Source organism: Lutra lutra, chromosome 12, assembly GCF_902655055.1.
Source record: "Lutra lutra chromosome 12, mLutLut1.2, whole genome shotgun sequence".
In the NCBI taxonomy this organism is placed as follows: domain Eukaryota; kingdom Metazoa; phylum Chordata; class Mammalia; order Carnivora; family Mustelidae; genus Lutra; species Lutra lutra.
In genome coordinates, this window is record NC_062289.1 from 22,051,100 (window position 1) to 22,075,668 (window position 24,569).

The 24,569-nt window shown below is 37.2% G+C and overlaps 1 protein-coding gene and 2 non-coding genes across 5 annotated transcripts in view; 1 reads left to right on the forward strand and 2 right to left on the reverse strand.

Annotated features, from left to right (window-relative positions):
- Positions 1-24,569, reverse strand: part of DCC (DCC netrin 1 receptor) — a 1,178,115-nt gene that overhangs the window by 353,870 nt on the left and 799,676 nt on the right. For all 3 annotated transcript variants that reach the window (XM_047697659.1, XM_047697658.1, XM_047697660.1), the window contains one exon: positions 3,398-3,554. In XM_047697659.1, coding sequence (XP_047553615.1) covers positions 3,398-3,554 — 157 coding nt within the window. The remainder of the gene's footprint in view (positions 1-3,397; positions 3,555-24,569) is intronic.
- On the reverse strand, positions 6,029-6,134 carry LOC125082792 (small nucleolar RNA U13). Its single transcript, XR_007122107.1, has one exon. It is a non-coding gene; the product is annotated as a small nucleolar RNA U13 (small nucleolar RNA).
- LOC125082796 (U2 spliceosomal RNA) lies at positions 8,528-8,717 on the forward strand. Its single transcript, XR_007122110.1, has one exon. It is a non-coding gene; the product is annotated as a U2 spliceosomal RNA (small nuclear RNA).

Consider the following 24,569-nt stretch of genomic DNA (forward strand, 5'->3'; position numbering starts at 1 on the left):
GATAGCCAGGATGTGTGAACTCAGCCCTGTGAACAAGTGGGTCTCACTGGGCCACTTGCCATTTCTGTCTTTCCTTCTACTTCTGTCACTTTCTTTTTCACTCTCCCTTTCTACTCCTCCCATGCTATCACCAACCCCCAAAATACAACATCTATGTAGATCCATCAAGCAGATCACATTTCCCTTGGCTGGCAAACTTTACAGAAAGTGAATGCAGTCTGCATTCCAAGGATGAAAGAAGAAACTGCCACATCCCAGAAACCCCTGCCTACCAAGGGGAGTCCATTTTAGACTGGTTCTAGATAAGAGGCAATTTAATATGGAAGAAAACATGTGGATCTCAGGATTCAGCCAAATCAGCAGACCAATGTTCATGTAGATCCTAGTTGCCCTACCCAAATCCTCACCTCTTGAGGAGCATAATGATGACATTCCAACCTTGTGTGAGACACATAGTAGGTTTGCAGAGTACATTTGTAAATAGGTGTTGTTCTCTACAGAATTTGAGGATTTGGCAACATAGTATTTCTTTGAAGAAAATTGGGCTTTTACAGGCTGATCTCTTTGACTGCCTTAAATTTGGGATACAGAAAACCTAAACACTGATGAGGAGGATAGAAAGTAAAAAAAAAGCCCAAGGAATAGAACGGAAAGGTCTATTAAGAAAGCCATGTGCTTGGGGCACCTGGGTGGCTCAGTGGGTTAATGCCGCTGCCTTGGGCTCAGGTCATGATCCCAGGGTCCTGGGATGGAGCCCCGCATCGGGTTCTCTGCTCAGCAGGGAGCCTGCTTCCTCCTCTCTCTCTGCCTGCCTCTCTGCCTACTTGTGATCTCTGTCTGTCAAATAAATAAATAAAATATTTAAAAAAAAAAAAAGCCACGTGCCTTGCTTTTCTGATTCCTTATTTTTTTAACGTTTTTATTTAAATTTCAGTTAGTTAACATACAGTGTAATATTAGTCTTGGTGAATGATTCCTTCTAAGTGGAATGTTCACAGAGTGGCTTTATGCTTTAATCTTTAAAAAGAAAAGATTTTATTTATTTATTTGACACAGAGGGCACAAACAGGCAGAGTAGCGGGGTGAGGGAATGGGAGAAGCAAACTCACTGCTGAGCAGGGCACCTGATGTGGGCCTGGATCCCAGGACCCTGGGATCATGACCTGAGTCAAAGTCAGGCACTTAACCGACTGAGCCACTCAGGTACCCCTATCCTTTATCTTAAATAAGATTTCCTAAACACTGAACATATTCAAATATACTTGCTCAACTGTCAATAATTAATGATATATAATAATGATACCAATCTTATAGGCATTAAAATAAATATTTCCAAATGTCATTTCAAACGATATGGCTACTAGGTATTACATGAAAAACTCTTCTGTTATGGCACATCTAAAATGCTGGGCAAATTATTCAAAATCTTTTTTATTTAAAAAAGCGGTTTTTATCTGTAATATATTGGCAGCAAAATAAGAGAATTATCATAGTGAGAAAGCAGACTGTGGAACAGGTATTTGCCTGCGGGTATGTGCCTCTCAATAGAAGTCTGGAGCGAGGAGTTTTAGAACCAGTAGGAGAAGAGAATAGGAAATGAAGCTTGCAGATAAAGTAGCGTGTACGGTCTGAATAGAGAACCTGGCATCAGCCAGGATCCTAAAAGAGCAAACCTCAGTGGGTGAACTAGAAAATGAAATTAGGCTCCTGAGAGAACAGGCGAACATATGATCCCAGCCTTAGCTTAATTGGAAATAGAACAACAACAAAAAAATCTGAGAATTCCTTTCTACAAGTCTGTATTTACCTGTGTGAGTTGATATGTTAAAAATGGCAGAAAAAAAAATGTTATCATACTTAGTGGACTTTCTCATGTTCAATAAAATATCAACATGAGACTGGTATGGACCAAATAAATCTTAACAAAATTCTGGTTTAACATGGTCTCATTTTGGTAAAGCGCATCCTCCCAAGATTATTCTGTAACATTTGGTCACAAAAATCTCCCTCAGAGAAATTAGGATTAGAGTTAACAATCAAGAATCACCCATACATGCAAACAAACAAGCCATTATGAGGAAAATTCAGCAGAAACAAATCATTGAACTAGACTCTCAAAGACTATAGATATTAGAATAACCAAACATGGAATACAAAATAAGTTTGATACATTTAAAGAAATAAAACAGGTATTACACAGTTTCTTCTTTTATTAAATTATGTTTTTTTTTTAATTTTTATTTATTTGAGAGACAGGGAGGGACAGGGGCAGAGGGAGAGGGAGAGGGAAAATCTTAAGCAGACTCTGAGCTGAGCATAGAGCGTGATGTGGGGCTCGATCTCACAACCCTGAGATCACAACCTGAGCTGAAACCAAGGCTCAGATGTCTAACTGACTGTGCCACTTAGGGGCCCTCACCATTTATTCTTATAGAAGAAATTGGAATTTACCCAATATCTATGTTAGGCTTACAAATCAAACTCCAAAGTCTTAAAATCATGAAACATTTCAAAGAGAAAGTGTTGAGAAAAATCAAGAATAATGGATTGTGATCTTGAAACTAGACATATACAAAATACACTTGTCTATAAGTGACAAGTAAAAAGAGGAACAACATGGGGCTCCTGGTTGCCTCAGCAGGTTAAGTGTCTGACTCTTGATTTCAGCTCAGGTCATGATCTCAGGGTTCTGAGATCCAGCCCTGTTTCAGGTTCCACACGCAGCTCGGAGTCTGCTTGAGATTCTCTCCCTCTCCTTCTGGTCCTCCTCTCAAGCTCTCTCTCTCTAAAATAATAAATAAATAAAATAGTTTATAAAAGGGAGCGAAACAATAATTTCTACTTCAGATACTAAAGATATTAAATATCTTTAAATACTCTGGTATTATTAGATACTCTGATATGATCTTTACATATGCAACCTAATTTAATCCTAACAAAAACTTTGAGAGTTAAGCATTATTATTCACTTTTTATTATACAGTAAAGTCAGGCTTGGAGAAGTTATGCAGTTTTCTTGAGCTCGCATGATAACAATGACACTCTGGCTACTGTGGTTCTTTCATATCCTGCTCTGTTAATATACAGCCTAATTCTGTTCTCCGCTTAGCACTTTAAAAATCAAGGAAATAAAAAAATACCTGATTATTAAATATTCAGATGCTTGTCTTTTTTAAAGGAAGTTTCTTATCAAAGACTTTATTTTATTCTATAAACAATCCCACTTTAAAAAAACACACATAGTCCATGGAGATATATTATCTCCGCTTACAGATGAGCGATGGGCAGAGCTGATTCCACATGGTCTCCAACGCCCCTGCTCAAGATCCCCTGCAGGTGTCTTTATGCCACAGTAGACATCTAAAGAGACGGCAGATTATATACTGGTGGCACTTACCTGTTGTCACCTTCTCTGGAGAAAAAGACCGTGAAGGTTTGAATGTTCCCTTTTGCTTCTGCAGGTGGACGCCAGCTGAGACGGACAAACCGACTGGAAACCAACATGGGGACCACATCTCTGGGAGCAGAAGGAAGGACACTGGAGCTTGGGATAGCTAGGGAAGAGGAAGAGGAGGCTGTGAGAGAGGTGTTAGTGCCATAGATGGGAAATGTGCAGGAAGGCAAAACCAATCTATTAGCAAACATAGAATGGTCCATTCTAAAGGAAGGAAGAAAAACAAGGGAAAGCAAACGGTGAATGGAATCAAAGATATGTTAGGATTTCTTGGACCTTATGAAAATGGCTAATTAATGACATATATGACTCTCTTGCATACTTGTCCAATTTCCATTACTCATGGGATTTGTAACAATTAAAATGTTCTGTTTAGGCATGACACAGGGAAACATAGCCATGGATAAATGCCTCAGGTAACCAAGCAGTTACTGTAGAGCCTTATTCCACTCTGAGCCTGTTTACCCTGTTTTAGATACAATTTAAAGGAAGAGGAAACCAAAGTTGATGGAAGCTAACCAAGAGCAGAAAGAGTTCTTACAGACGACCTGCTAGAAAGGAACTGACAGAAAAAAAATTCTACCAGACATAAAGATACACAAATGTTCTATACTTGTAGAGTATCTTTGCATGTATGGCAAAATTTAAGAATTGTTATTCACAGGAATAAATCATCCACAATTGAAGAACTCATTTTTTAAAAAGTATTTGGGGCATTTACAATCTATAATGGAATTTTCTATTAAATGTGTATGTTCATAATTCATCTTCTTATTTTTTCAGGTTCCCAAGGGTAGGAAACATATGTTTCATTTTGACAGGTGATTTCTAGCCCCAAATCACAAGGATTCATTTGCCTACATTAAAATCTTCAAACTGGCTTTTGTGGGATATTTTCTCTAGTTCTTACCAAAATGAGTCTTCGTCCTTGCATTCACTTTCTCCAGGGGCTGGCTGAGTCGCTATTCCTACTGTGCACTACACTCCTGTTAGCAGGAAAATCCACTGGGGTCAGGGGGGCTGTATTACTTCCTAATGGTTCCAGAAACATTATCAATTGACAATACATACTCTATATAGAGAGAAAGAAGTTTTAACGAGCTGCAGAAATCTTCCACAGTTGTTTCTGGCTCCATATCTTCTTAGCCTGCTTCTTTATAGGTAAAATTTCCCCTTGCTTTTTGGTCAACCCAGTATTTGAAACAAATGGCAGACTGGCAGCAAGTTAAGTCAATCTTATGTGGCACAGTGGTGAGGAGAGGGAGAAGACTGATGCCTGGATATGTAGCATCTGTCTCAAAAATGTGGGTGATATTGAGCCTTCTGACAAAAACCTGCACTTCCACACACCATGGACATCTCAAACTAGTACACTTATGTGAATTTATCCTCCCCACCCCCTTCACTGTCCACTCAGCCTACTTCTCCACCTGGGTTGCTCAATTCAGTTGTATCTACACTTTCCTCACAACTGTATAGCCCAGAAATGCAAAAGGTATCTCCTACCCCTGACTCTCTCTCTCACTCAGCCTTTCTAGGAGTCCCCCAACCCCGGACATCTGGTAAACCTACCCCATGTTAGCTCTACCACTACACCATCATTCTGTTTGCCAGTTATCTCTGCTTTTTCCAGCTCCTCTGCTTTCCTTCCACTCATCTCCCTCAAATGTACTCTGTGTACAGACAGCATTCTGAATAAGCTTATAAAAAGACACATCTAGTCATATTAATCTACTATTTATTTTTCCTCAGTGTCTATTCTTTACCTCAGGGTATCTCCAAACTTTGAAATGGGTCTATAGGCCTGGCTCCTGTTTATCCCTTTTCATAGTTCGGCTTCCTCCACAAAGAGGCTTAAGACACAGATTGAAGCACAAAGAGTTGATTTGGAAGGTGATCCAAGCAAGTCGGGGAGTGAGACGGCAGGGAGTGAAAGCTAGAAAACGTGACTTATCTGGCAGTTGCACTGTGGGAAACTGGATGGCAGCTCCACGTGGGGCTCTGTGCGCCAGTGTGGCACCGGCCTCTAGGTTAACTGCCTTGAAAGATGCACGCTAAGGTATTTATCCAACTCCTCCTCCACCACAGATTGAGGGTGATTCCAAGGGCCATCCTGCATAACAGCCTAGTGTGTTCCTGTTTCCAGAAAAATACTACTTTGGGGAGAGGCTTGCAAAGTTTCCACAATAAGCAGCATCCATTACCTCCACTCATCCAAAAAATATTCATAGAGTGCTTATCTAATGCCAGCCCTTCTACGTACAGAGACGTCAATGGCAAAAAATAGATGACAGCATTCCTCCTGAAGCTCACACGCAGGCTTCTTGGATTTTCTTTTCTTTTTTTTTTTTTTTTAAAGATTTTATTTATTTATTTGACAGAGAGAAATCACAAGTAGGCAGAGAGGCAGGCAGAGAGAGAGGAGGAAGCAAGCTCCCTGCTGAGCAGAAAGCCCGATGTGGGGCTCGAACCCAGGACCTGGGATCATGACCTGAGCCGAAGGCAGCGGCTTAACCCACTGAGCCACCCAGGCGCCCCTCTTGGATTTTCTCCTCACCATCCCCCATCAATGCCCCACAGATGGGGGAGGGGTGCTGAGTTTATAATAAGGTTTGAGGGAGGAACATGCCACGCAACAGGATGAGTACCTAATCATCACACCTATGAATGACAAGAGGATCTGGAGGCTCCCTGGCTTTTTCTGCTTGCACTAGGCAGGCTCTCTCCATGTAGATTCACTGGTGATTCCCTGAAGCCTTCCCACAGCAGCTCCCACGCTAACAGACCCATCTCGTCCACCTAACTCCTGCTGTCCCCCTTCACTTAATCTAGTGTTATTTCCTCTGGAAAGAATGACCTAAAGTATTTGTAAAATATCTAACAGATGATAGTTAAGATCTATAATATTTAAAAATGAATCCAAAATGAATAAAAAATAAAGAATCTTATTTTAAATTAGGGTTCAACCTGACAGTAAAAAAAATGTGCATTAAAATAAAATCTAAAAAGTCTGTCAGAATAAAGTGTATTAAAAAAAAAAGTCTGTCAGAGTAGCAAGACTTTTAAAGAATGTTAGTATCTAGGGTTGGCTAGGATGTGACACTTTCTTACACTGTCAGCTGAAGTTTGAAAAAGTACAGTCTTTTTAGAGGTTAATTTCACAAAATCCTTTAATATGAATAATATTCATGCCATCTGACCATTCTCAGGTTTATAAATTTATCATCTAAAACACCCCAAGTAACCTCGTTATCCATGCATCCTGGCAAAATCATAGCTCATTTTCTCAAAATGTAATCCCTATACATCTTGCCAGTTTAAAGCAAATGGGATTATTACTAGATTTTTTTTTTAAACAAAAGATTTTCTAAAAAACAAAACATGATCCAGGATGACCTGTCTAAATCTTTTGAGAGTTCTCAAGAAGTTAGACAAATTAGTTTTAAAAGAACAGGAGAAAAAAATTTCAATTCCTTTTTCCCCAAATCCACCTCACTTAGAGATGGTATCACATCAAAAATGAGGTGGTTTCCCCACCCTGTATTCAGGGGCTGCCAAGAGGGAGAGCGATGGGAGTCTGTGCAAGGATGCTTTTCTCCTCAGGCTTCCAGAAGTGCCTTCTCACAGAGCCAGTCTAGACGCAGATGACACAGATAAAGCTCAGAATAGAATTAATCATAGACCCTTTTACCTCAATTTAAACAGTCCTCCTATGAAAAGGAATGGACACATTTTTAACAAAGGGATGGCTTCCTTCTTTATACAGGGAATTAATTTTGTTCTTACTAATCCTCCATGCTTTCTCTCTACAGTTACTTGTCTCCACAGAAGGTCTCAATAAGGAACTAATCAGGACTTTTTTTCTTTGCTCTTGGAGGCCTAATCTCCAGTCTGGCCCTAATCTCCCTGGCCCTTTACTGTTGCCATGGTTACGGCTTCTTTATCTGTTGTCATGGAGAAGAGGAGGCAAATTTACCATACTATAACATAGTCTTTTTTAAAAAATTTATTTAGAAGAATCTCTTTATCAAAGAAAATTATCATAATAAAATCCAGAAAAAGGAAATGATTTCTGAAAATAACAGAGATTCAAAGAATAGTTTTGAAACTTTGGTTTCTAAGTTCCTAGTCACTACTACTACTACTAGTATTATTACTAGTATTTTATGATGACAGTGCAACAGCCTTGGTAACAATTACATTATTGGGTTAATTTTTCTATAAAGCCATGTCTGCCTATATACCAGAAAGTTTGTTTCTCTTAGAATTTTACTATATAATGTTTACAGATATTAATTTTTCCTTAACCTTATTAACTGCCTGACCTCTAATCCCTATGAGACACATGAATTATGACTAGATGTATTCACAAAAACATTTAATTTTCATTAATATCAAACAAGCAATAGGCTTACTTTCTTGTCATTCCCTATATTGTTAATGAAAATACTATAAATGTAGCAATGAGATCAACTAGATGTTTTATTCACATCATCTCCTTATTAGCCTGAAGATTCGAGTAAAATATAAATGGGTAACATTAAGGAAATTAAAGGAACATTTAATTGTTCTCGGGGCAAATATTATTTCTTTTCCTTTTGTATTTTTTTCTTATCATTGTTCCCTTGACCTCAAACTCTAGCTTTTAATTGTCCAAATGAAGAAGCAGATAAAATTTACATTTTGCTTTAAAGTTTTTATATTTCACAAAGTAATTTTGCAAACTTGCCAAAAAGATGCTCAGCAGTATAAGGTTGAAATTACAGAGAACGACATTTTTTTCTAAGGTTTCATATTATTTTCAATATTCAAAGAATCATGGCTTTCTAGCCAGTATATTGAGAACTTTAGTAAAACAAAGAAATGTGAATTTAAAAAAAAATAATGATTTGAAATGACTTTTTAATTTTAAATTAATATGAGATAGAAGTTAATGATCTCCATAATATTTCATTAAATCTTAATCTTTACATAAAAGAATTTATTGGGTTAGTCTCTAAAATGGAATAATCAATATTTATTGAATGTCTATCAAGTTCCTACTGTTATGCTTGATGTGAAGAATTATTTTTAATTGCTTCTGTGCATTTTAGCGAAGATCAAGTATAGTATCTGTTCTTATCAGTTTAATATCTGATACGTGCTCTAACTGAGGGCAATATACAATGGATTTTTGGATCGGGGAGATGGAAGAGGAGCTTGCTCTGTTCTACTCCATACATGGACCTGGTATTGTAGTATTTCCAGGAACAGTGCACCCCCTCCATAAAAAAAAAATTATTTTTAAACTCTGGATTTTTCCCTAAGAGAATAGGAAACTGTTTTTTAAAACATAGGTGTATACATGTAAGACAATTACTAAGTTTGAGATAGTCTCTTATTTATAAACTAATTTCATCCTAAATTTTCAGTAGGGTAATTGTTTTAGAAATCACAACACGCTTTCTCCCTAAACCATTTCTAATCCGTTCCCAGAAACCTATTTAATTTATCATTTTACAGACTAGCATAGTAGTAGTGCTGTGGAATCGGATCATACATTTTTGCATTTTCTTTGGTAAATCAATTCATGTATCCAATCATTAGTCCATTCAATATTAATGGAGGGATTACTATGTGTAAGGAACTGCATGAAGGCCTTTTTATTAATTTTATTTTTTTAAAATATTTTTTTAAAGATTTTTTTAAAGATTTTATTTATTTATTTATTTGGCAGAGATCATAAGTAGGCAGGGAAGCAGGAAAAGAGAGAGGGGGAAGCAGGCTCCGCCCTGAGCAGAGAGCCCGATGTGGGGCTCAATCCCAGGACCCTGAGATCACAACCTGAGTTGAAGGCAGAGGCTTAACCGACTGAGCCACCCAGGCACCCCCAATTTTTTAAAATATTTTTATCTATTTATTTGACAGAGAGAGAGGGATCATGAGTAGACAGAGAGGCAGGTAGAGAGAAGGCGGAAGCAGGCTCCTTGCTGAGCAGAGAGCCTGATGCAGGCCTCGAATCCGGGATCCTGAGATCATAACTGGAGCTGAAGGCAGAGGCTTTAACCCACTGAGCCACCCAGGTGCCCCGCATGAAGTCCTTTTTAAATCCATGTCTCAAGGCCAGAGCCAGAAACCAGCTCAGCCCCCCCCCCATCTTCACTGACAAGGACCTATCTCTTCCCACCTCTCACATTGCTTCTTCCATCCCAGTTCTATGTTCTCAGTTGTCGTGGGCAGCTGTAAGCCTGAGAAGGGCACAGAGGAAGGTCTCTGGGGTCATTGACCTTAACTGGTTCCATGAAGATCTCATGCTTTCACCTCTGCTACTTTTGTGTGCAGCAACCTGGAGGGAATATCTTCCTCCAACTGCTCTGTGACCCTGACCTGGGCTTCTCCTTCAGCCTTCTGCTCAGGTGTCACTTCACTGATTCCCACCCTGGCTTAGGAGCCCCTCATTCTGGACTTTCACAAGAATAGGAGAACTCCCCTCTGGAAACTTCATATACTGAAGTCTGATGGTCTAGTCATTTTTTGTTATCCTATACCAAATTGTATTCTCCGTAAGAGTAGAAGCAAAGTCTACACTGTTCACCAATCTAATCCCCAAATCTAGTAGCATATGTTTAGTGACATCCTAGGCATCCAATAAATTCTTATAGTGTTAGCTAAATGAAAGGCATTGGAAAATTGTGAAATTTATGTTAAGACTCTGACTAAAAAATTCCCTCTCAGAACCCTCAAAAATAGGTATCTGAGATTATGTACTGGGAGGGGACTGAGCTATTACTACAAGCTGGTCATGCTAATCACTATTACTCTGCTAATAAATGACAAAGTAGATTAAAAAGCTGAACTCTGAGGCAGGTTCCAAAGGAATGTAGATTTATGATGAGACTACTTCATTTCAGACCAAATGAGAGGGGAACAGGTTCCTAAAGTCCAACTATGTGCCAAAAAATGTAGAAGATGTGTTCATATAGGAATAATTTCTAAGAAAAATAATGCTTTCATTAAGAAGCAGAGCAGAAGCCTGAGAAGTTTGATTTGACTAACGCATCCATAAAAGAACCTAGGAATCTGTTATTTGAAGTGTGATTCTTATCCCCAAACCAAATATCAAAGAGAATTGCCAGGACAAGGTTGCATGGTAAGAAGGATTACCTATGGCCATACAAAGATATAAGATGAAAAAAAAAAATTCTAGAAGATATTATCATGTCAGCAGAGATTACTATATCTCTCAGAGTTTAAAGTTTTTTCAAAAGACAGAATGAGAGGAAAATAATATCTGGTAAATGAAACTGGCCAACCTATACATGTGTGAACCAATTATATTCTTTATTTTCACTTTATTTAAGAAAGTGCCTTTTAAAAGGGTTTACCCAAAATGGAGCAGACCTCAAGCAGCTTGAGAAGGTGGTTAGTCCAACCTTTTTGTAAACAAGTGGATTCAACTAGAAAATTGCAATTAAATAGATGGGGTTGGAACCCCAAGCTATTTGGCTTCTCTGAGCCCTACACTCTACATTTGAAAACTGATCCAATTCATTGATGATGTAAACTGGATTTAAGGGCTGCTCACAGTACCTGGCATATGATACACACTCAGTGAACGTTTATTGTTATTTATCTGTCTTCAGATCCGGAAAGCAGAAAGTCTGCTTCTGCTGGACCAGTTTCATGATATCTGGCTGGAAATCTAGGATCCCTACTGGAAAGGCTTTGGGAAGGATTTGGGCTAAATCTGATAGGTCAAGTGAGTTGGGGACAAGGGTGCTTCTGCCATGCAAGGATAGGATTTAATCAGCTCAATATCTCTCCCTATTTCCTTTCTCAGGTTACAGAGAAAATTCATTCTTTTTTGTCATCCCACATGTCTACTTCAGCAAGAATGGACTTCATTTCAGGTCTCTTCTCTCTCTGTATTTTCTTACTAATCACTGTACCTTTCCCATCTGTCACTATTCAAGGCTTTGTGAGGCCACCTTTAATCATCTCTCTCATCAATGTCTCTTCCTGGCATCTTTCACCAACTGTAGGAAAGCTCCACTTCTACCCAGTCCCCAGCTCCCTTTGTTTCCATCTTTCTCTTGAGTTTATGTCATTGAATTGTTAGTCATTATTTATCCCTTCTCCATGCCCAGGGACCCCAAATGTGCCATTTCAATCATTCCCCTGTCACCAGAGCTTCCTCTAGGGATAAAAACTGACAAGCTATGACACCTCCCCTCCCATCTCTCACATGCCTTTATCAACATTCACCTTATCTCAACCATATGCCACTTTGTCCCCAGCTGCCATGCAATCCTCTTCTCCAGCCGTGAAGAACATCTAAAGAACACATGTATTGCTGATACAAATCAGCATGGTAGGCATTAAGAAGCAGTATATTTTTTATGCAGTTTCCTTTGGTGAGACGCTACCAAAATAAAATAGCTAACAAGCTATGTTGTTAAGAAAAAAAATAGTTGACTCAGTGCTAGGTAGTCTTAATTTTTTTTTATAAGAGCTGAAATTTTCTGTTAAGAAACTCAAGTAAAAGTAAGTTGAAAATAATACAAATTAAGTAGGGGGAACTGAAAGTTTCAGTTATTCTCTTCAATAATGTAGATACTATTAAGAACTGTTTTTACTCTTTCTGGATACCAAGTCACCGCCCCCCCCGCCCCGGCCCACGGCCCACTCACTCAAGGAAAAAAAAAAAAAAAAAAGCTACAATCTCGTTTGATGGCTCGGTGAGTTCTACTAATGGCAAACGTCCAACTTTGTCCATGGGATTTAAAATAAATTTTAAATAATTTATTTGAAGTTACTGTATAAGTGTACCATGGAAACGCTCATTGCCAGGATGGGCTAGTTTTGGTGTTCTGAAACGTCTCTGAGAATGAGAATTTCAGAACATACTCACCAAATGCTATGCTTCTGATAGACCAGAGGAGAATGAATGTGGGAGGCAGCATCTCAGGCCAGGAGTGCATTGACAGGGCATGGAGGTTTATTAAGCAGCCATGTGCAGTTCACTTGGCTCTAACCCCTAGCTACTCATCCTCAAGTTTTATAGCCTCCAAAACATATTAAAGGGAAATAAAAATAATAAAAGAGAATATAAAGCTAAGATAAATTATTACTTATTCCAATTAAGTCTATACAAGTAGAGTCTCATATCCCCACTATGAAGCCACTGAAAAACTACAAGTGGGCACAGAATGCATAGGAAATATGTTTCCTTAGGACCCTGTTTCTTTTGAATTTGATATATAAGAGAAAGAGAAAGAGAGAGCTCATACGAGTGAGAGAGGCAGTACAATTCCATTCTAGTCCCCTTTCTGGGAATTGAGACAGTGAGCATAGAGAACTTGCAGCCACAGTTGAGTGATCACTCACATAAGCTCCCCCCCTTCTTTTTCTTTTTTAGTGTACTGAAGTAAAGAAAATGCTAGTAAAGCTGTAAACCATAAAAAGGGCTTATTGGCCTGCACCTAGCACTCATACTTCATATCCATTAAGTAGGCAAACAAAAGGAATAACCATCACAGATGATTGAGTAATAAAAACACATTACCTTATAAATTATGGCTGTGAATCAAATTCCAGCATTCTTTTTGGTCACTCTAAATAGAACAGTATTAATTCCTACAGAAGAAGATGGGTATTTCACAAAGTCTTGTTTGATTTTTTAAAATAATCCATAAATGTGTTGATTTACTCAAAGGCCCATATCAGTTTGAATTATGGCTGGTAAATCTATTGAATAATTCCAAATATAACATAGGGCATGTATTATTCTGAAATATAGGATACATGTATTCAACTATGATAATAAATGTATCTATTTCAAATTTGATTCTTGGTTGCTATTATAACTAAAGCAAAATATATGTTTGACCTATATTCACATGTTTTTCCTCATCAAGAGGTATGATGGATGACATTTTTTTTCTAGAGCAAAGTGAAAAGAATCCTAGGATTGCAATTAGGAGGCAGGCTATATTGTCTTTCAGTCAGTAGCTTGACAGATAGCTTCTAGGGTAAGGTAGGTTATAAGATTGCTACCACTAAGGTTATAGGAAGCAACAGTGTCTTCCACCTCTGTCTCTTTTTCCTGTTTGTTTTTCTACTTATTATCTTTTTTTCTCTGAAGCTGATTCATCGAAATATGGGACAGAATTTGGAACCCAACGGCAGCATCACAGTCCACTTTAGAGATAATGGCTATCCTTAAAGATAACATAATACGGGGGGGGGCGGTTTGGAATTAGGATGTTAAAATGATGGAATTCTATGCGAGAGTCACTACTTACTATACAACCTTATTATAATGTCTCCTGTCTCTGAATTTTTTTCATCATAAAACATATGGGCAGGCAGTTGTGAGGATATGACAAAAAAAACAGAACCCATAAAGAAAAATAAATATTACCACCATATTGAAATTAAAGCTTTTGTATGGAAAAGCATAATGAGTGAGATTAAAATATGCATGACAAATTGGAACAGTATTTTTAATGATATTATAAAGGACTGATTTTCCTAATATGCAAATAGTTGTCACAAATTAACTAAACTAACCAAGACAAGAAAGTAAGTAAGAAAGGCAGAGCCAAAAAGATGGGAAAATAGTATCAGTATATGCAACTTTCATTTCAATATATTTGAAAATTCTTATTATCTCTCAGAATAATTACTAATTCCACCAAAAATAATCATGTCACTGCAAAGGATGTCACCATAAAAATACAAAGTACCAGAGCACCTGGGTGTCTCACTCAGTTAAGCGTCTGGTGATTTCGGCTCAGGTCCTGAGATTGAGCCCCATTTCAGGCTCTGCACTCAGCAGAGAATCTGCTTCTCTCCCTCTTCCACTGCTCTTCCCTCCCGCCCCTATTCATTTGTGCCCTCTTTGTGCCATTTTCAATTTCTTTCATCAGTGTTTTACAACTTTTAGATTACAAATCTTTCATCTCTTTGGCCATGTTTATTTCTAGGTATCTTATTTTTGGTGCAATTGCAGATGAGATGGTTTCCTTAATTTTTCTTTCTGCTACTTCATTATTAATGTATAGAAATGCAACAGTCTTCTGTACATTGATTTTGTATCATTTGATTTTATTAAATTCACTTATCAGTTCTAGCGATTTCTTTATTGGAGTTTTAGGATTTTCTATATATAATATCATGTCATCTGCAACTAGTGAAAGTTTTACTTATTATTTACTGACTTGGATACCTTTTATTTCTTTTTGTTTTCTGGTTGCTGTGGCTAGGACTTCTAGTATTGTGTTGAATAAAAGTGGTGAGAGTGGAGATCTTTGATTTGTTCCTGACCTTTGGGAAAATTTCTGTTTTTTCCCATTAAAGATGATGTTACCTTCATGTTTTTCTTTTTCTTTTTTTTTAAGATTTTATTTGTTTACTTAACACAGAGAGAGAGAAAGAGAGAGAGAGAGAGATCACTAGTAGGCAGAGAGGCAGGCAGAGAGAGAAGGGACCCAGGACCCTGGGATCATGACCTGAGCCAAAGGCAGAGGCTTAACCCACTGAGCCAAGCAGGCACCCCTGCCTTCATGTTTTTCATATATGAGCTCTCTTATCTTGAGGTATGTTCCCTCTAAACCTACTTTGCTGAGGATTTTTATCATGAATTGATGTTGTGCTTTGTCATATGCTTTCTCTGTATCTATTAAAATGATCATATTGTTTTTATCCTTTCTTTTGTTGATATGACGTATCATGTTGATTGATTTGCAACCACCCTTGCATCCCAGGAATAAATCTCGCTTGATCATGGTGAACGTTTTTTAAATGTATTGTTGGATAAAGTTTGCAATATTTTGTTGAGGATTTCTGCATTAGTGCTCATCAGAGATACTGGACTGCAGTTCTCTTTTTTTTTTTTGATAGTGGCTTTATCTGGTTTTGGTATCAGGGTGATGCTTGTGTCAATGAATGAATTTAGAAGCTTTCCTTCCTCTTCTATTTTGTTGGGGGCAGAATGAGAAGAAGAGGTATTAACTTTTTTTTTTTTTAATGAGTCTGGCTAAATTTTTATCAATTTTGTTATCTTTTCAAAGAACCAGCTCCTGGTTTTATTGAGTTATTCTACTGTCTTTTTTGTGTTTTTGTTTTTGTTTTTAGTTTCTACTTCTTTTATTGCTTATCCAATCTTTATTATTTACTTCCTTCTACTGGTTTGGGGTTTTGTTTGTTCTTGATTTTCTAGCTCCCTTAGGTATAAGGTTATGCTGTTTACCTGAGACTTTTCTTGCTTGCTTGAGGTGGACCTGTATTGCTACAAGCCTCCCTCCTAGAATAGCTTTTGTTGCATCCCAAAGATTTTGGACCATTTCATTTTCATCTGTTTCCATGTATTTTTTTATTTCTTCCTTGATTTCTTCATTGATCCATTCACTGTTTAAGAGCATGTTATTTAACCTCCATGTACTTGTGCTCTTTCCAGATATTTTTCTTGTGACTGCTTTCTAGTTTCACAGTGTTGTGGTCAGAAAAGGTGCTTGGTATGATTCCAATCTTTTTTTAATTTGTTGAAACTTGTTTTGTGGCCTAACATGTGATCTATTCTGGAGAATGTTCTATGTACACTTAAAAAGAATGTCTATTCTGCTGTCTTAGGATGGAATGTTCTGAATATATCTGCTCCAATGTGTCATTCAAAACCACAGTTTCCTTGATTCTCTGGATGATCTACCCATTATTGCAAGTGAGGTATTAAAGTGTCCTACTACTAGTGCATTACTATCAATTAGTTCCTTTATGTGTGTTATTAGCTGCTTTATATGTATTTGATTTTTCCCATGTTGGGTGTATAAATATTTATAATTATTAGATCTTCTTATTAGATTGTCCCCTTTATAATTACAGAGTGTCCTTCTTTGTCTCTTCTTAAAGTCTTGTTTTAAAGGTTTTGGTTGTTTTTGTTTTTGTTTTTGTTGTTGTTGTTCTGTTATCCCTATTGCTACCCTGGCTTTCTCTTTACTGCTATTTGCATGATAAATGCTGTTCTATCCCTTTGTTTTCAGCCTGCCCATCTTTAGGTCTGAAATGAGTCTCTTGTAGAAAGCATATAGATTGGTTCTCCCTTTTTATCTATTCTGTCACCCCCTCCCTGTCTTTTGATAGGAGTGTTTAGTCTATTTACATTCAAAGTAATTATTGGTAGGTATATACTTACTGTCATTTTGTTACTTGTTTTGTGGTTGATTTTGTAGTTTTTCTTTATTCCTTTCTTCTCTTGCTCTTTTCTCATGGTTTGCTTTCTTTAATGATATACTTAGATTCTTTTCACTTTATTTTTTGCATTTCTATTACCAGTTTTTGATTTGTAGGTACCGTTAGGTTTATATATAACCTCTTATGCATATAGCAGTCTGTATTAAGATGATGGTTGCTGAAGTTTGAACCCATTCTTTACTCCTTTTTAGGTACATGGTGTTATACTTCACATTCTTTCATTTTGTGAATCCCTTGACTGATTTTTATAGCTATACTAAATATTACTGTGTTTGTGCTTCTTACTTTTATTGCTTCTCCTTATCATCTTTCCTTTCCACTCAGAGTCCTCATTAACATTTCTTCAGTGCTGGTTTTGTGGTCATGAATTCTTTTAACTTCTGTTTGTTTGGGAAACTCTGTATCTCCTTCTATTCTGAATGACAGTCTTGCTGGATAAAGTATTTTTGGTTGCTGGCTATATTTTTTTTCAGCATTTTGAATATATTATGTCACTCCCTTCGGGTCTACAAACTTTCTTCCAAAAAAAAAAAAAAATCAGCTGATAACCTTTTGGGGTTTTCCTTGTATGTATCTGTTTTCTTTTCTCTTGCTGCTTTTAAAATTCCCTCTCCATCACTACTTTTTGCCATTTTCATTACTATGTCTTGGTGTGGACCTCCTTGGGTTGATTTTGTTGGGGACTCTCTGTGCATCCTGGATATAGATTTATGTCTCCAGATTTATTTCTCCAGCTTTCTCCATGGAATTTTTTGTTATTATTTCTTCAAATAAATTTTATGGGGCACCTGTGTGGCTCAGTGGGTTAAGCCTCTGCCTTTGGCTCAGGTCATGATCCCAGGGTCCTGGCTGGGATCAAGCCCCACATCGAGCTCTCTGCTCAGCAATAAGCCTGCTTCCCTGCCCCGCCGCCCCCCCCCCCACCCTGGGCCATCTGCCTCTCTACTTTCTTGTGATCTCTGTCAAATAAATAAATAAATAAATCTTTTTTTTTTTTAATAAAAATTTCTGCCCCCTTTCTCTCTCTTCTCCTTCTGGGTTCCCCAAAATGCAAATGTTATTATGCTTGAAGATGTTGCAGTGTTGCCTGTGTATTTTTATTCATTTTTTTTCTCTCTCCTGTTCAGGTGGATTGCTTTCCATTACTCTGTCCTCCAGGTAGCTGATCCATTCTTCTGCTTTCTCCAGTCTACTATTTATTCCATGTAGTATATTTTTAATTTCAGTTATTGAGTTCTTCATCTCTGATTGGCTCTTTTTTATGTTTTCTATCTCTTTTCTGAGTCTCCCTGAGGTCCTCCACTCTTTTCACAAGTCCAGTGAATATCTTTATGGCTATTAGTTTAAATTCTTTATCAGACATATTACTCAATCTCCATTTTGTTTGGCTCTCTCACTGTGCTCTTGCTCTGTTCTTTTATTTGGGACATATTCCTGTCTTCTCATTTTGTCTAACTCTATATGTCTGTTTCTATGTTAGAACAGCTATGTCTCCTGTTCTTGAAAGTAGTGGCCTTATAAGAATTGGCCCTATAATGCCCTGCAATGTCCCTGTTCACCAGAACTTAGCACTACAGAAGTATCTACAGTGTGTTGTGTGTATTGGGTATATTGTGTATGTCCTACTGTTGTGGCTGAGCTGTTTTTGCCTTCAGGCAAGTCATATGCAATGGATCCTTTGCTAGTTGTGAGCAGGGTATGTTTCCTGTAGTAGGTGAGTCTGAGGCCACCTTGGGCTTCAGTTGAGTCAGACAAGGCATTTGCTAAAGATGCAGTAGCACTGAATTGCAGGGCACTTTCCCTGTGTTGTCCCCTGAGAAGCTTTAGTAGGTGGGTAAGATGTATAGTCAGACCTGATGTATGTGCCCAGCCTACTGTGGGGTTGCAGTGGGACTGGTATGTGTGGTTATCATCTCCTCTCCCTGGGACATGAGTCACTCTGGAGTAGTGTTGGCCCCCTGGGGCTGTTTGCAGACTGTCAGGCTTGCAGCATTGCTTTGAAAGGCCTCTGGCTAAGGATATATTGGAGAAGGCAGGCCCACGGTAGAACGTAGGGGTGGGGTGTGAAGTGCTACACAAGTTCTGCATAGGTCTACTATGGGAGGGGGCCTTCAGCCACCAGAGAAAACTCCTGCCTAGACTTGCATGGAGGCAGTGTATCTGTAGAACGGGGGTGAGGTGTGCTGTTAATAAGTTAGGTGGAGAGCATTTCTGCTATGCTGGTTCTGACAATATATATCTGTATATCTCAGCTGAGATTAGAGAGGGAAATGGGGCCACCAGCTCTTTTGTTCTTAGAGGATTCTGCCAAAGATCCCTGCCCCTCCAGCACAAGCTCTGAGATTTGTAAATAAATCTCCTTCATCTATACTCCAGGCATTTTTTTGAACTGCAGGTTTTATACATATCTCAGCAGGGCTGTTTGTTGTGCTGTCTCTTTAAAGGTGTGACTCTGCCTTCCTGTCTCTGCCTGCTGATTTTTAATGTTTCTGGTGTTAAGCTCCACTGATTACTAGGCCATTCTGATTTTCAAAACCAAATGTTACAAGGGTTCATCTCTCCCATATGGGTCTCCCATACCTGGGATGACTGACCTGGGATCTGGTCCTCTCTCTTCCCTGTGCCCATAGCATGCCTTCCTCCCATGAACAGTCCTACAAATCCATTTGGTTCCTGACTGCAACACCACCCTTCCCACCCTTTTTAACATGGCCTCTTCTCTACAGTTAGCTGTGGAGACTCTTTTCTTTCAGTATTTGGGAAGTTTTCTGGGTTATTTATATTTATGTCTGTGCTATCTATGGGATGAGATGAGTTTTAGATGGTCCAAGTCCACCATCTTCCAAAAGTCCTGGTCCCAATGTTGTTGTTATTATTGTTGTTGTTTTTAGTTTTGAAAAGCATAACATGGTAAAGGGAGATGTTAACAGTGGAGATACCGGCATAAGGGTATACAGGAGCTCTGTAATAGTTTCACAAGTTTTTTGTAAATTGAAAATTATATACATATATATACATATATATATAAATATAAAATTTAGAAAACAGGAGGAGCTGTGTCTTTAATCATAGTTGATAGGTCAATTCTAATGCTCTTAGTATTGTTTTTTTTTTTTTGTTGTTGTTGTTATTTGTTTGTTTGCTTAATTTTAGCTGAAAGTAGACTCCATGAAGACACGTGACAAAAGAAATCTTATCTATTAGGGGTGCATCATTTCACTTCTGAGTGAAAAATTAGAAAAAAAATAAACAAGGACAGTGTTAACTTTTAGGATTCTTAGTGTGGTCAGACCTAATATCTACGAGTCAGTGAGGAAAAATTAATTCTGGAGAGTTAAAAGGGATGTGCACCACACTGACTTCCAAACACAGACATGAGAGACAAAGTATTAATGGATCTGGAAATTGTCCTACTACCCAGAGTGCTTATGATTCTTGCTGATGCTTCTGTATCCCCTGGCACCAGTCTAACTGTGTGTCCACTTTGTATTTCATTCTACAAGTAATGCAATGGATTCCAACTAGATTCTTGTTTCATTTCATTTTTCACCTACTTAGCAGCTAATAGCTAATAAAATTAAAGATGACAGAATGGAAAAACTGTTTTGCTTACGTTGACACAATAAATTCCCGGACAGCATGGACCTAGCTAATCACCATGTTTGTCATGTGGGGAAATTCTCAGGTAAGAAGTTTGACATTTGCACTCAGGTGGTTTTACAGCCACCATACCTTGGGTGGCTTGGTGTTCTATGTGCTTCCTTGAGAAATACTGAATATTCTCTAAAAGATGGTAAGAAAAGGTAATAATGACCAAGGCAACAAAATTCAAAGTTATTGGTGGGAAGCTTTGTTTTTTGTAAATGCATAACCATGGAGCAGACAGAGGGGAGAAGGAATGAGAACAACTTGTTGAGGGAAGTCTAGAAAACTAAAATTCATAGAAGAGGACACTTATATACCAATGACTCAGGTGAAAAGACTGAATAACCAGAAGAATTCATAAAATCTAGGCAAATAAAATAATATTTCTAAAGCCTACATATCACAGATTTTGTTACTCCAGAGTAAGAATATCACAGATCACTAAAATCTAGGATAAACTTCCAGATAATTTAATATGTCCTCTACATACGGCAATTTATGATTCCAACATAACTATAAAGTCCATTTTGGTTAGCAATTTCAACTTCTTTCTCCTCCAAGGCTTTTTTCCATTTTCAACTATTAGCAGTTATGAGAAATAATTGTAAATTTCACTTTACTCTTACTCATGTTTGCCCTCTGCTTCATGAATCTTTGCTCAAAAACATAGCCTAGTTTGTTTTTGTTTTTTTAGGAGCTACCTACATATGTCTATTCTTACTTTCTTACTTTCCTAACCCTTATAATTTCACTATTTTAAGCCCATTAAAAACCACAAAATATGTCACTAGGTAATTTCATTATAATTTTGCTTCCATAATAACCTCATCTAAAGAAAGCTATAGTTATCAACTCAATATCAATGAGTCTGGCAGATTTTTCTCTGACGGAGGTTTCACCAAGGACCATGTTATATAAATACTTGACTGATTCTCATGGTACTGATTGCAAAATTTAGGGATGTATATTAAAAATGTCATAAGTTATCTAATGACTTATTAGGGAACTGCTTGTGCCATTTTCACTCTGAAAATTCATTATGTGTTATGAAATATACTTATAACTGATGTTAAAACAACCACTTCTGAATTTTGAGTAGATCCTTGGGGTATAGGATACTGGGATCAATTGAACAAATCAGTGACCACATTCCATATCCTTCATGGTTTTATACATTTTTATATAACTCCCCTCTCAGACCTTATCTTTCCAATCTTAAAAAACATAACTTCATCCCCCTCTATTACTGCACACTGACAGTTTCTTCCTCTTTCCCCTTAGCATATATTAGTCTTTACACAAAAAAACCATTCCCCCTCTTGATTGTATTAGCTTCCCTTCTTGATCATATCTACCTTTATCTCCCTTTTTGAGCAAATTGAATGGCCCACAGTTTTTAAAACATAAACTTGACATTATTTTTTATAATGATAAGGGGATGGAAACTCATCTACCAAATCCTTTCTATTAACCTCCCTATGTTATTGATCTCTTTAGATTCTGGTATATTGGGGTTATATTTAAAATGAAGTCACCTTCAACAACCCCTCTTTCCCATTCTTAGTTCTGCTTCTCAGTTTCCTCTCATAAAAATGTCACCCATACGGAAACGTCATGCTAAAATATGGCAATATAACTTCTGTGAAAGAATTCATTTTCACTTCTACCAAATTAATCTGGATTGAGACTGAGCCACACAGATAAAATCTTGTTTAATTTGGATTTTACCATATGTTTTTCTAATATATATTTTAAAACTGAGCAAATCTGTTTCACCCAGACTGGAATAGTCTTATATATAGAAAGATTCTTTGAACAATATGAAGAGAATAAAAGGACACAAACCCTTTTACTTCTCTGAATTATGGTTTGTCTTTGTAGACTAAAATCTCCCTTATAACAAGGCACATATATAATTTGTACACTTATTCATTCATTTATCTGTCTGATAATTTGTTCATTCAAAATGTTTTTTGCTGAGCACCTCCTCTGTTACAGGCAGCATTCTAGGTGATAGAAATGAAGTGAAAAAGATAACCCCTTGCATTCTTGGAACTCACATTCTTCATTCATACCTTCTTTGGTGACTGAGTAGTGAATATTAAATAAAGTAGATGCTCTAATGATTACAGAGTGGGGAAGTTAGGTATTATCTGATGTGTTTTTGGTTTAGAGGAAAAAAAGAGTTACATCTAAAAATTAAAGGCAACAAAGGACAATGATTAAGTAAAGATTCCAGAGCCAGATAACTTTGGTTACATACTAGGTATGTGCGCTCAACAAATTATCTCTCCTTTCTGGACCTGTTTTCTCATCTATAGAATGTGGATGATAACAGCAATACCTAACCCTTAAGACTATTTTAACCCCTAAGACTATTCCAATAGTCAACTGAGTGCAAATTTGCAAAACACATACAAGAATGACTGTCTGAAAGGAAGTATTCCATAAGCTTCTTTTGAATAAAGGAGATGTCCAAGAAGAAAAACAAGAAAAAAAAAAAAGAAAAGAAAAATAACAACTGGGAATTAGATCATGAGACAGTGCTTACTGATTCCAATTTTACCAGTGCACTACATTGGGCAAACACTTTAATATTACTTTGTTTCTCTTTGGTCATTTTAAAGACAAATAGAATAACAAACTTCAACTGCCTCTTTCACAGAGTGAGTCCAAATGACTTCCTGATCCCCCCAAAAAGTTGTGTAATTAGAAATAGCACACTCTGCTGCTTTTTGTCCCATTAGTTGCTAGCCCCATGGGAGTGGTTTAGGCTGGAAAAAGACAAAAACACTGGACATCCAAGGTTGAGTTTGATAAGGGACTATATATCATCACGGCTTTTTGAATGATCCCTATGTATCACGTATTATGCAAATCAGTTTATACACATCAAGTGGTATCTACTGTAATTTTGTATCATGAGAGACACCGGGTAGTTCAAGATGCACCTAAGGTCACACAGATCAAAGGGTAGAGAATGTTGCAAACCCAAGCTTTTGGCGGCAATAAAACCATATAGTTTGTATAAGAACAGAGGGCATTACAAACTTCTACTGATACCATATGTAGCTGCCTTCCTGATATTCTAAAATGAATATTAAGTGCTAAGTGTTGTACACTTGTCATGAAAAAATATATTAGATAAAAAATTATTAAAAATCTTATTTCTCAGGTTCACATTATTGATGCATTTGCAATATTTAGTAGCTTGTCAGACTTGCAGCCTTATTTTACTGTAAACCCACAGGCATATTGTTAGTGTCATCTTTGAAATATTCACTAAGTCCAGGACAGAATTGTAAATTCTTTTCAGTCTAGAAGGTATAAAGCCACCTGTTATTTTGAAAACCTAAATAATGTGTATTTAGTACATGATAAAATTAAGAAAGCTACCCCGGTATGAATCACAGATGGTAATTTGGTGGCATAAATGTAGAATGATATATTGTACAATCCTGGCAATTATGTCAGAAATCAGTCAAGAGTAATTCATTAACACCTTTTCTTCATGAAAAAAGGAAGAAGCTGACATCTGTAACTAATATTATGATCTATGTTATTTTACATTATGTTTCTGATTTTATGAACAGTAGGCAACCATAAGATAATTGAATAGCTAATTATTAAAATACTCCATTTTTATATTCAGTCACTGTTCAAGAATGTAGATTCATTTTGCAAATTATAGGTCTTATTTTACTGATGAGGAAGAAGGAAATCGACAACTTTAGAGAGGCACATTAACTCTTTCAGAGCCTGATGCAGCCTATAAGGACATGCCTGATTCTGTATCATAGCTATGGTCCTGGGATTTTGTATAAAAACCAAACCAGTATAAATTAACTCAAAATTTAAATATACCAATAACACTATTATTTAAAATCAAATCACATACTATTTTGAAACACATACATATTTACTTAAAGGTATCTTATTTATTTAAACATATTACTAGATAATTATTTATTTAAAGGGCCTTCTCTTAAACAACTGTGATGACTACATCCTAAGGTGACCAAAATGACCTAAGTTGATGGTACTTCCATTGAGTACAGATGGGTTTATAGTCAACAGAAATGGCAAAACTGATGAGACAGGCATTCCCTTACATTATCTGGCAGAGGTGAAGGAGCACTATCATGATTAGGTAACATCTTATAAATCTCTGTCTTAGTAGACTAAAAGGAGAGCTTCTCCTGATGGTCTTGAAAAAATGAGCTGCCATATTGTGAACTGT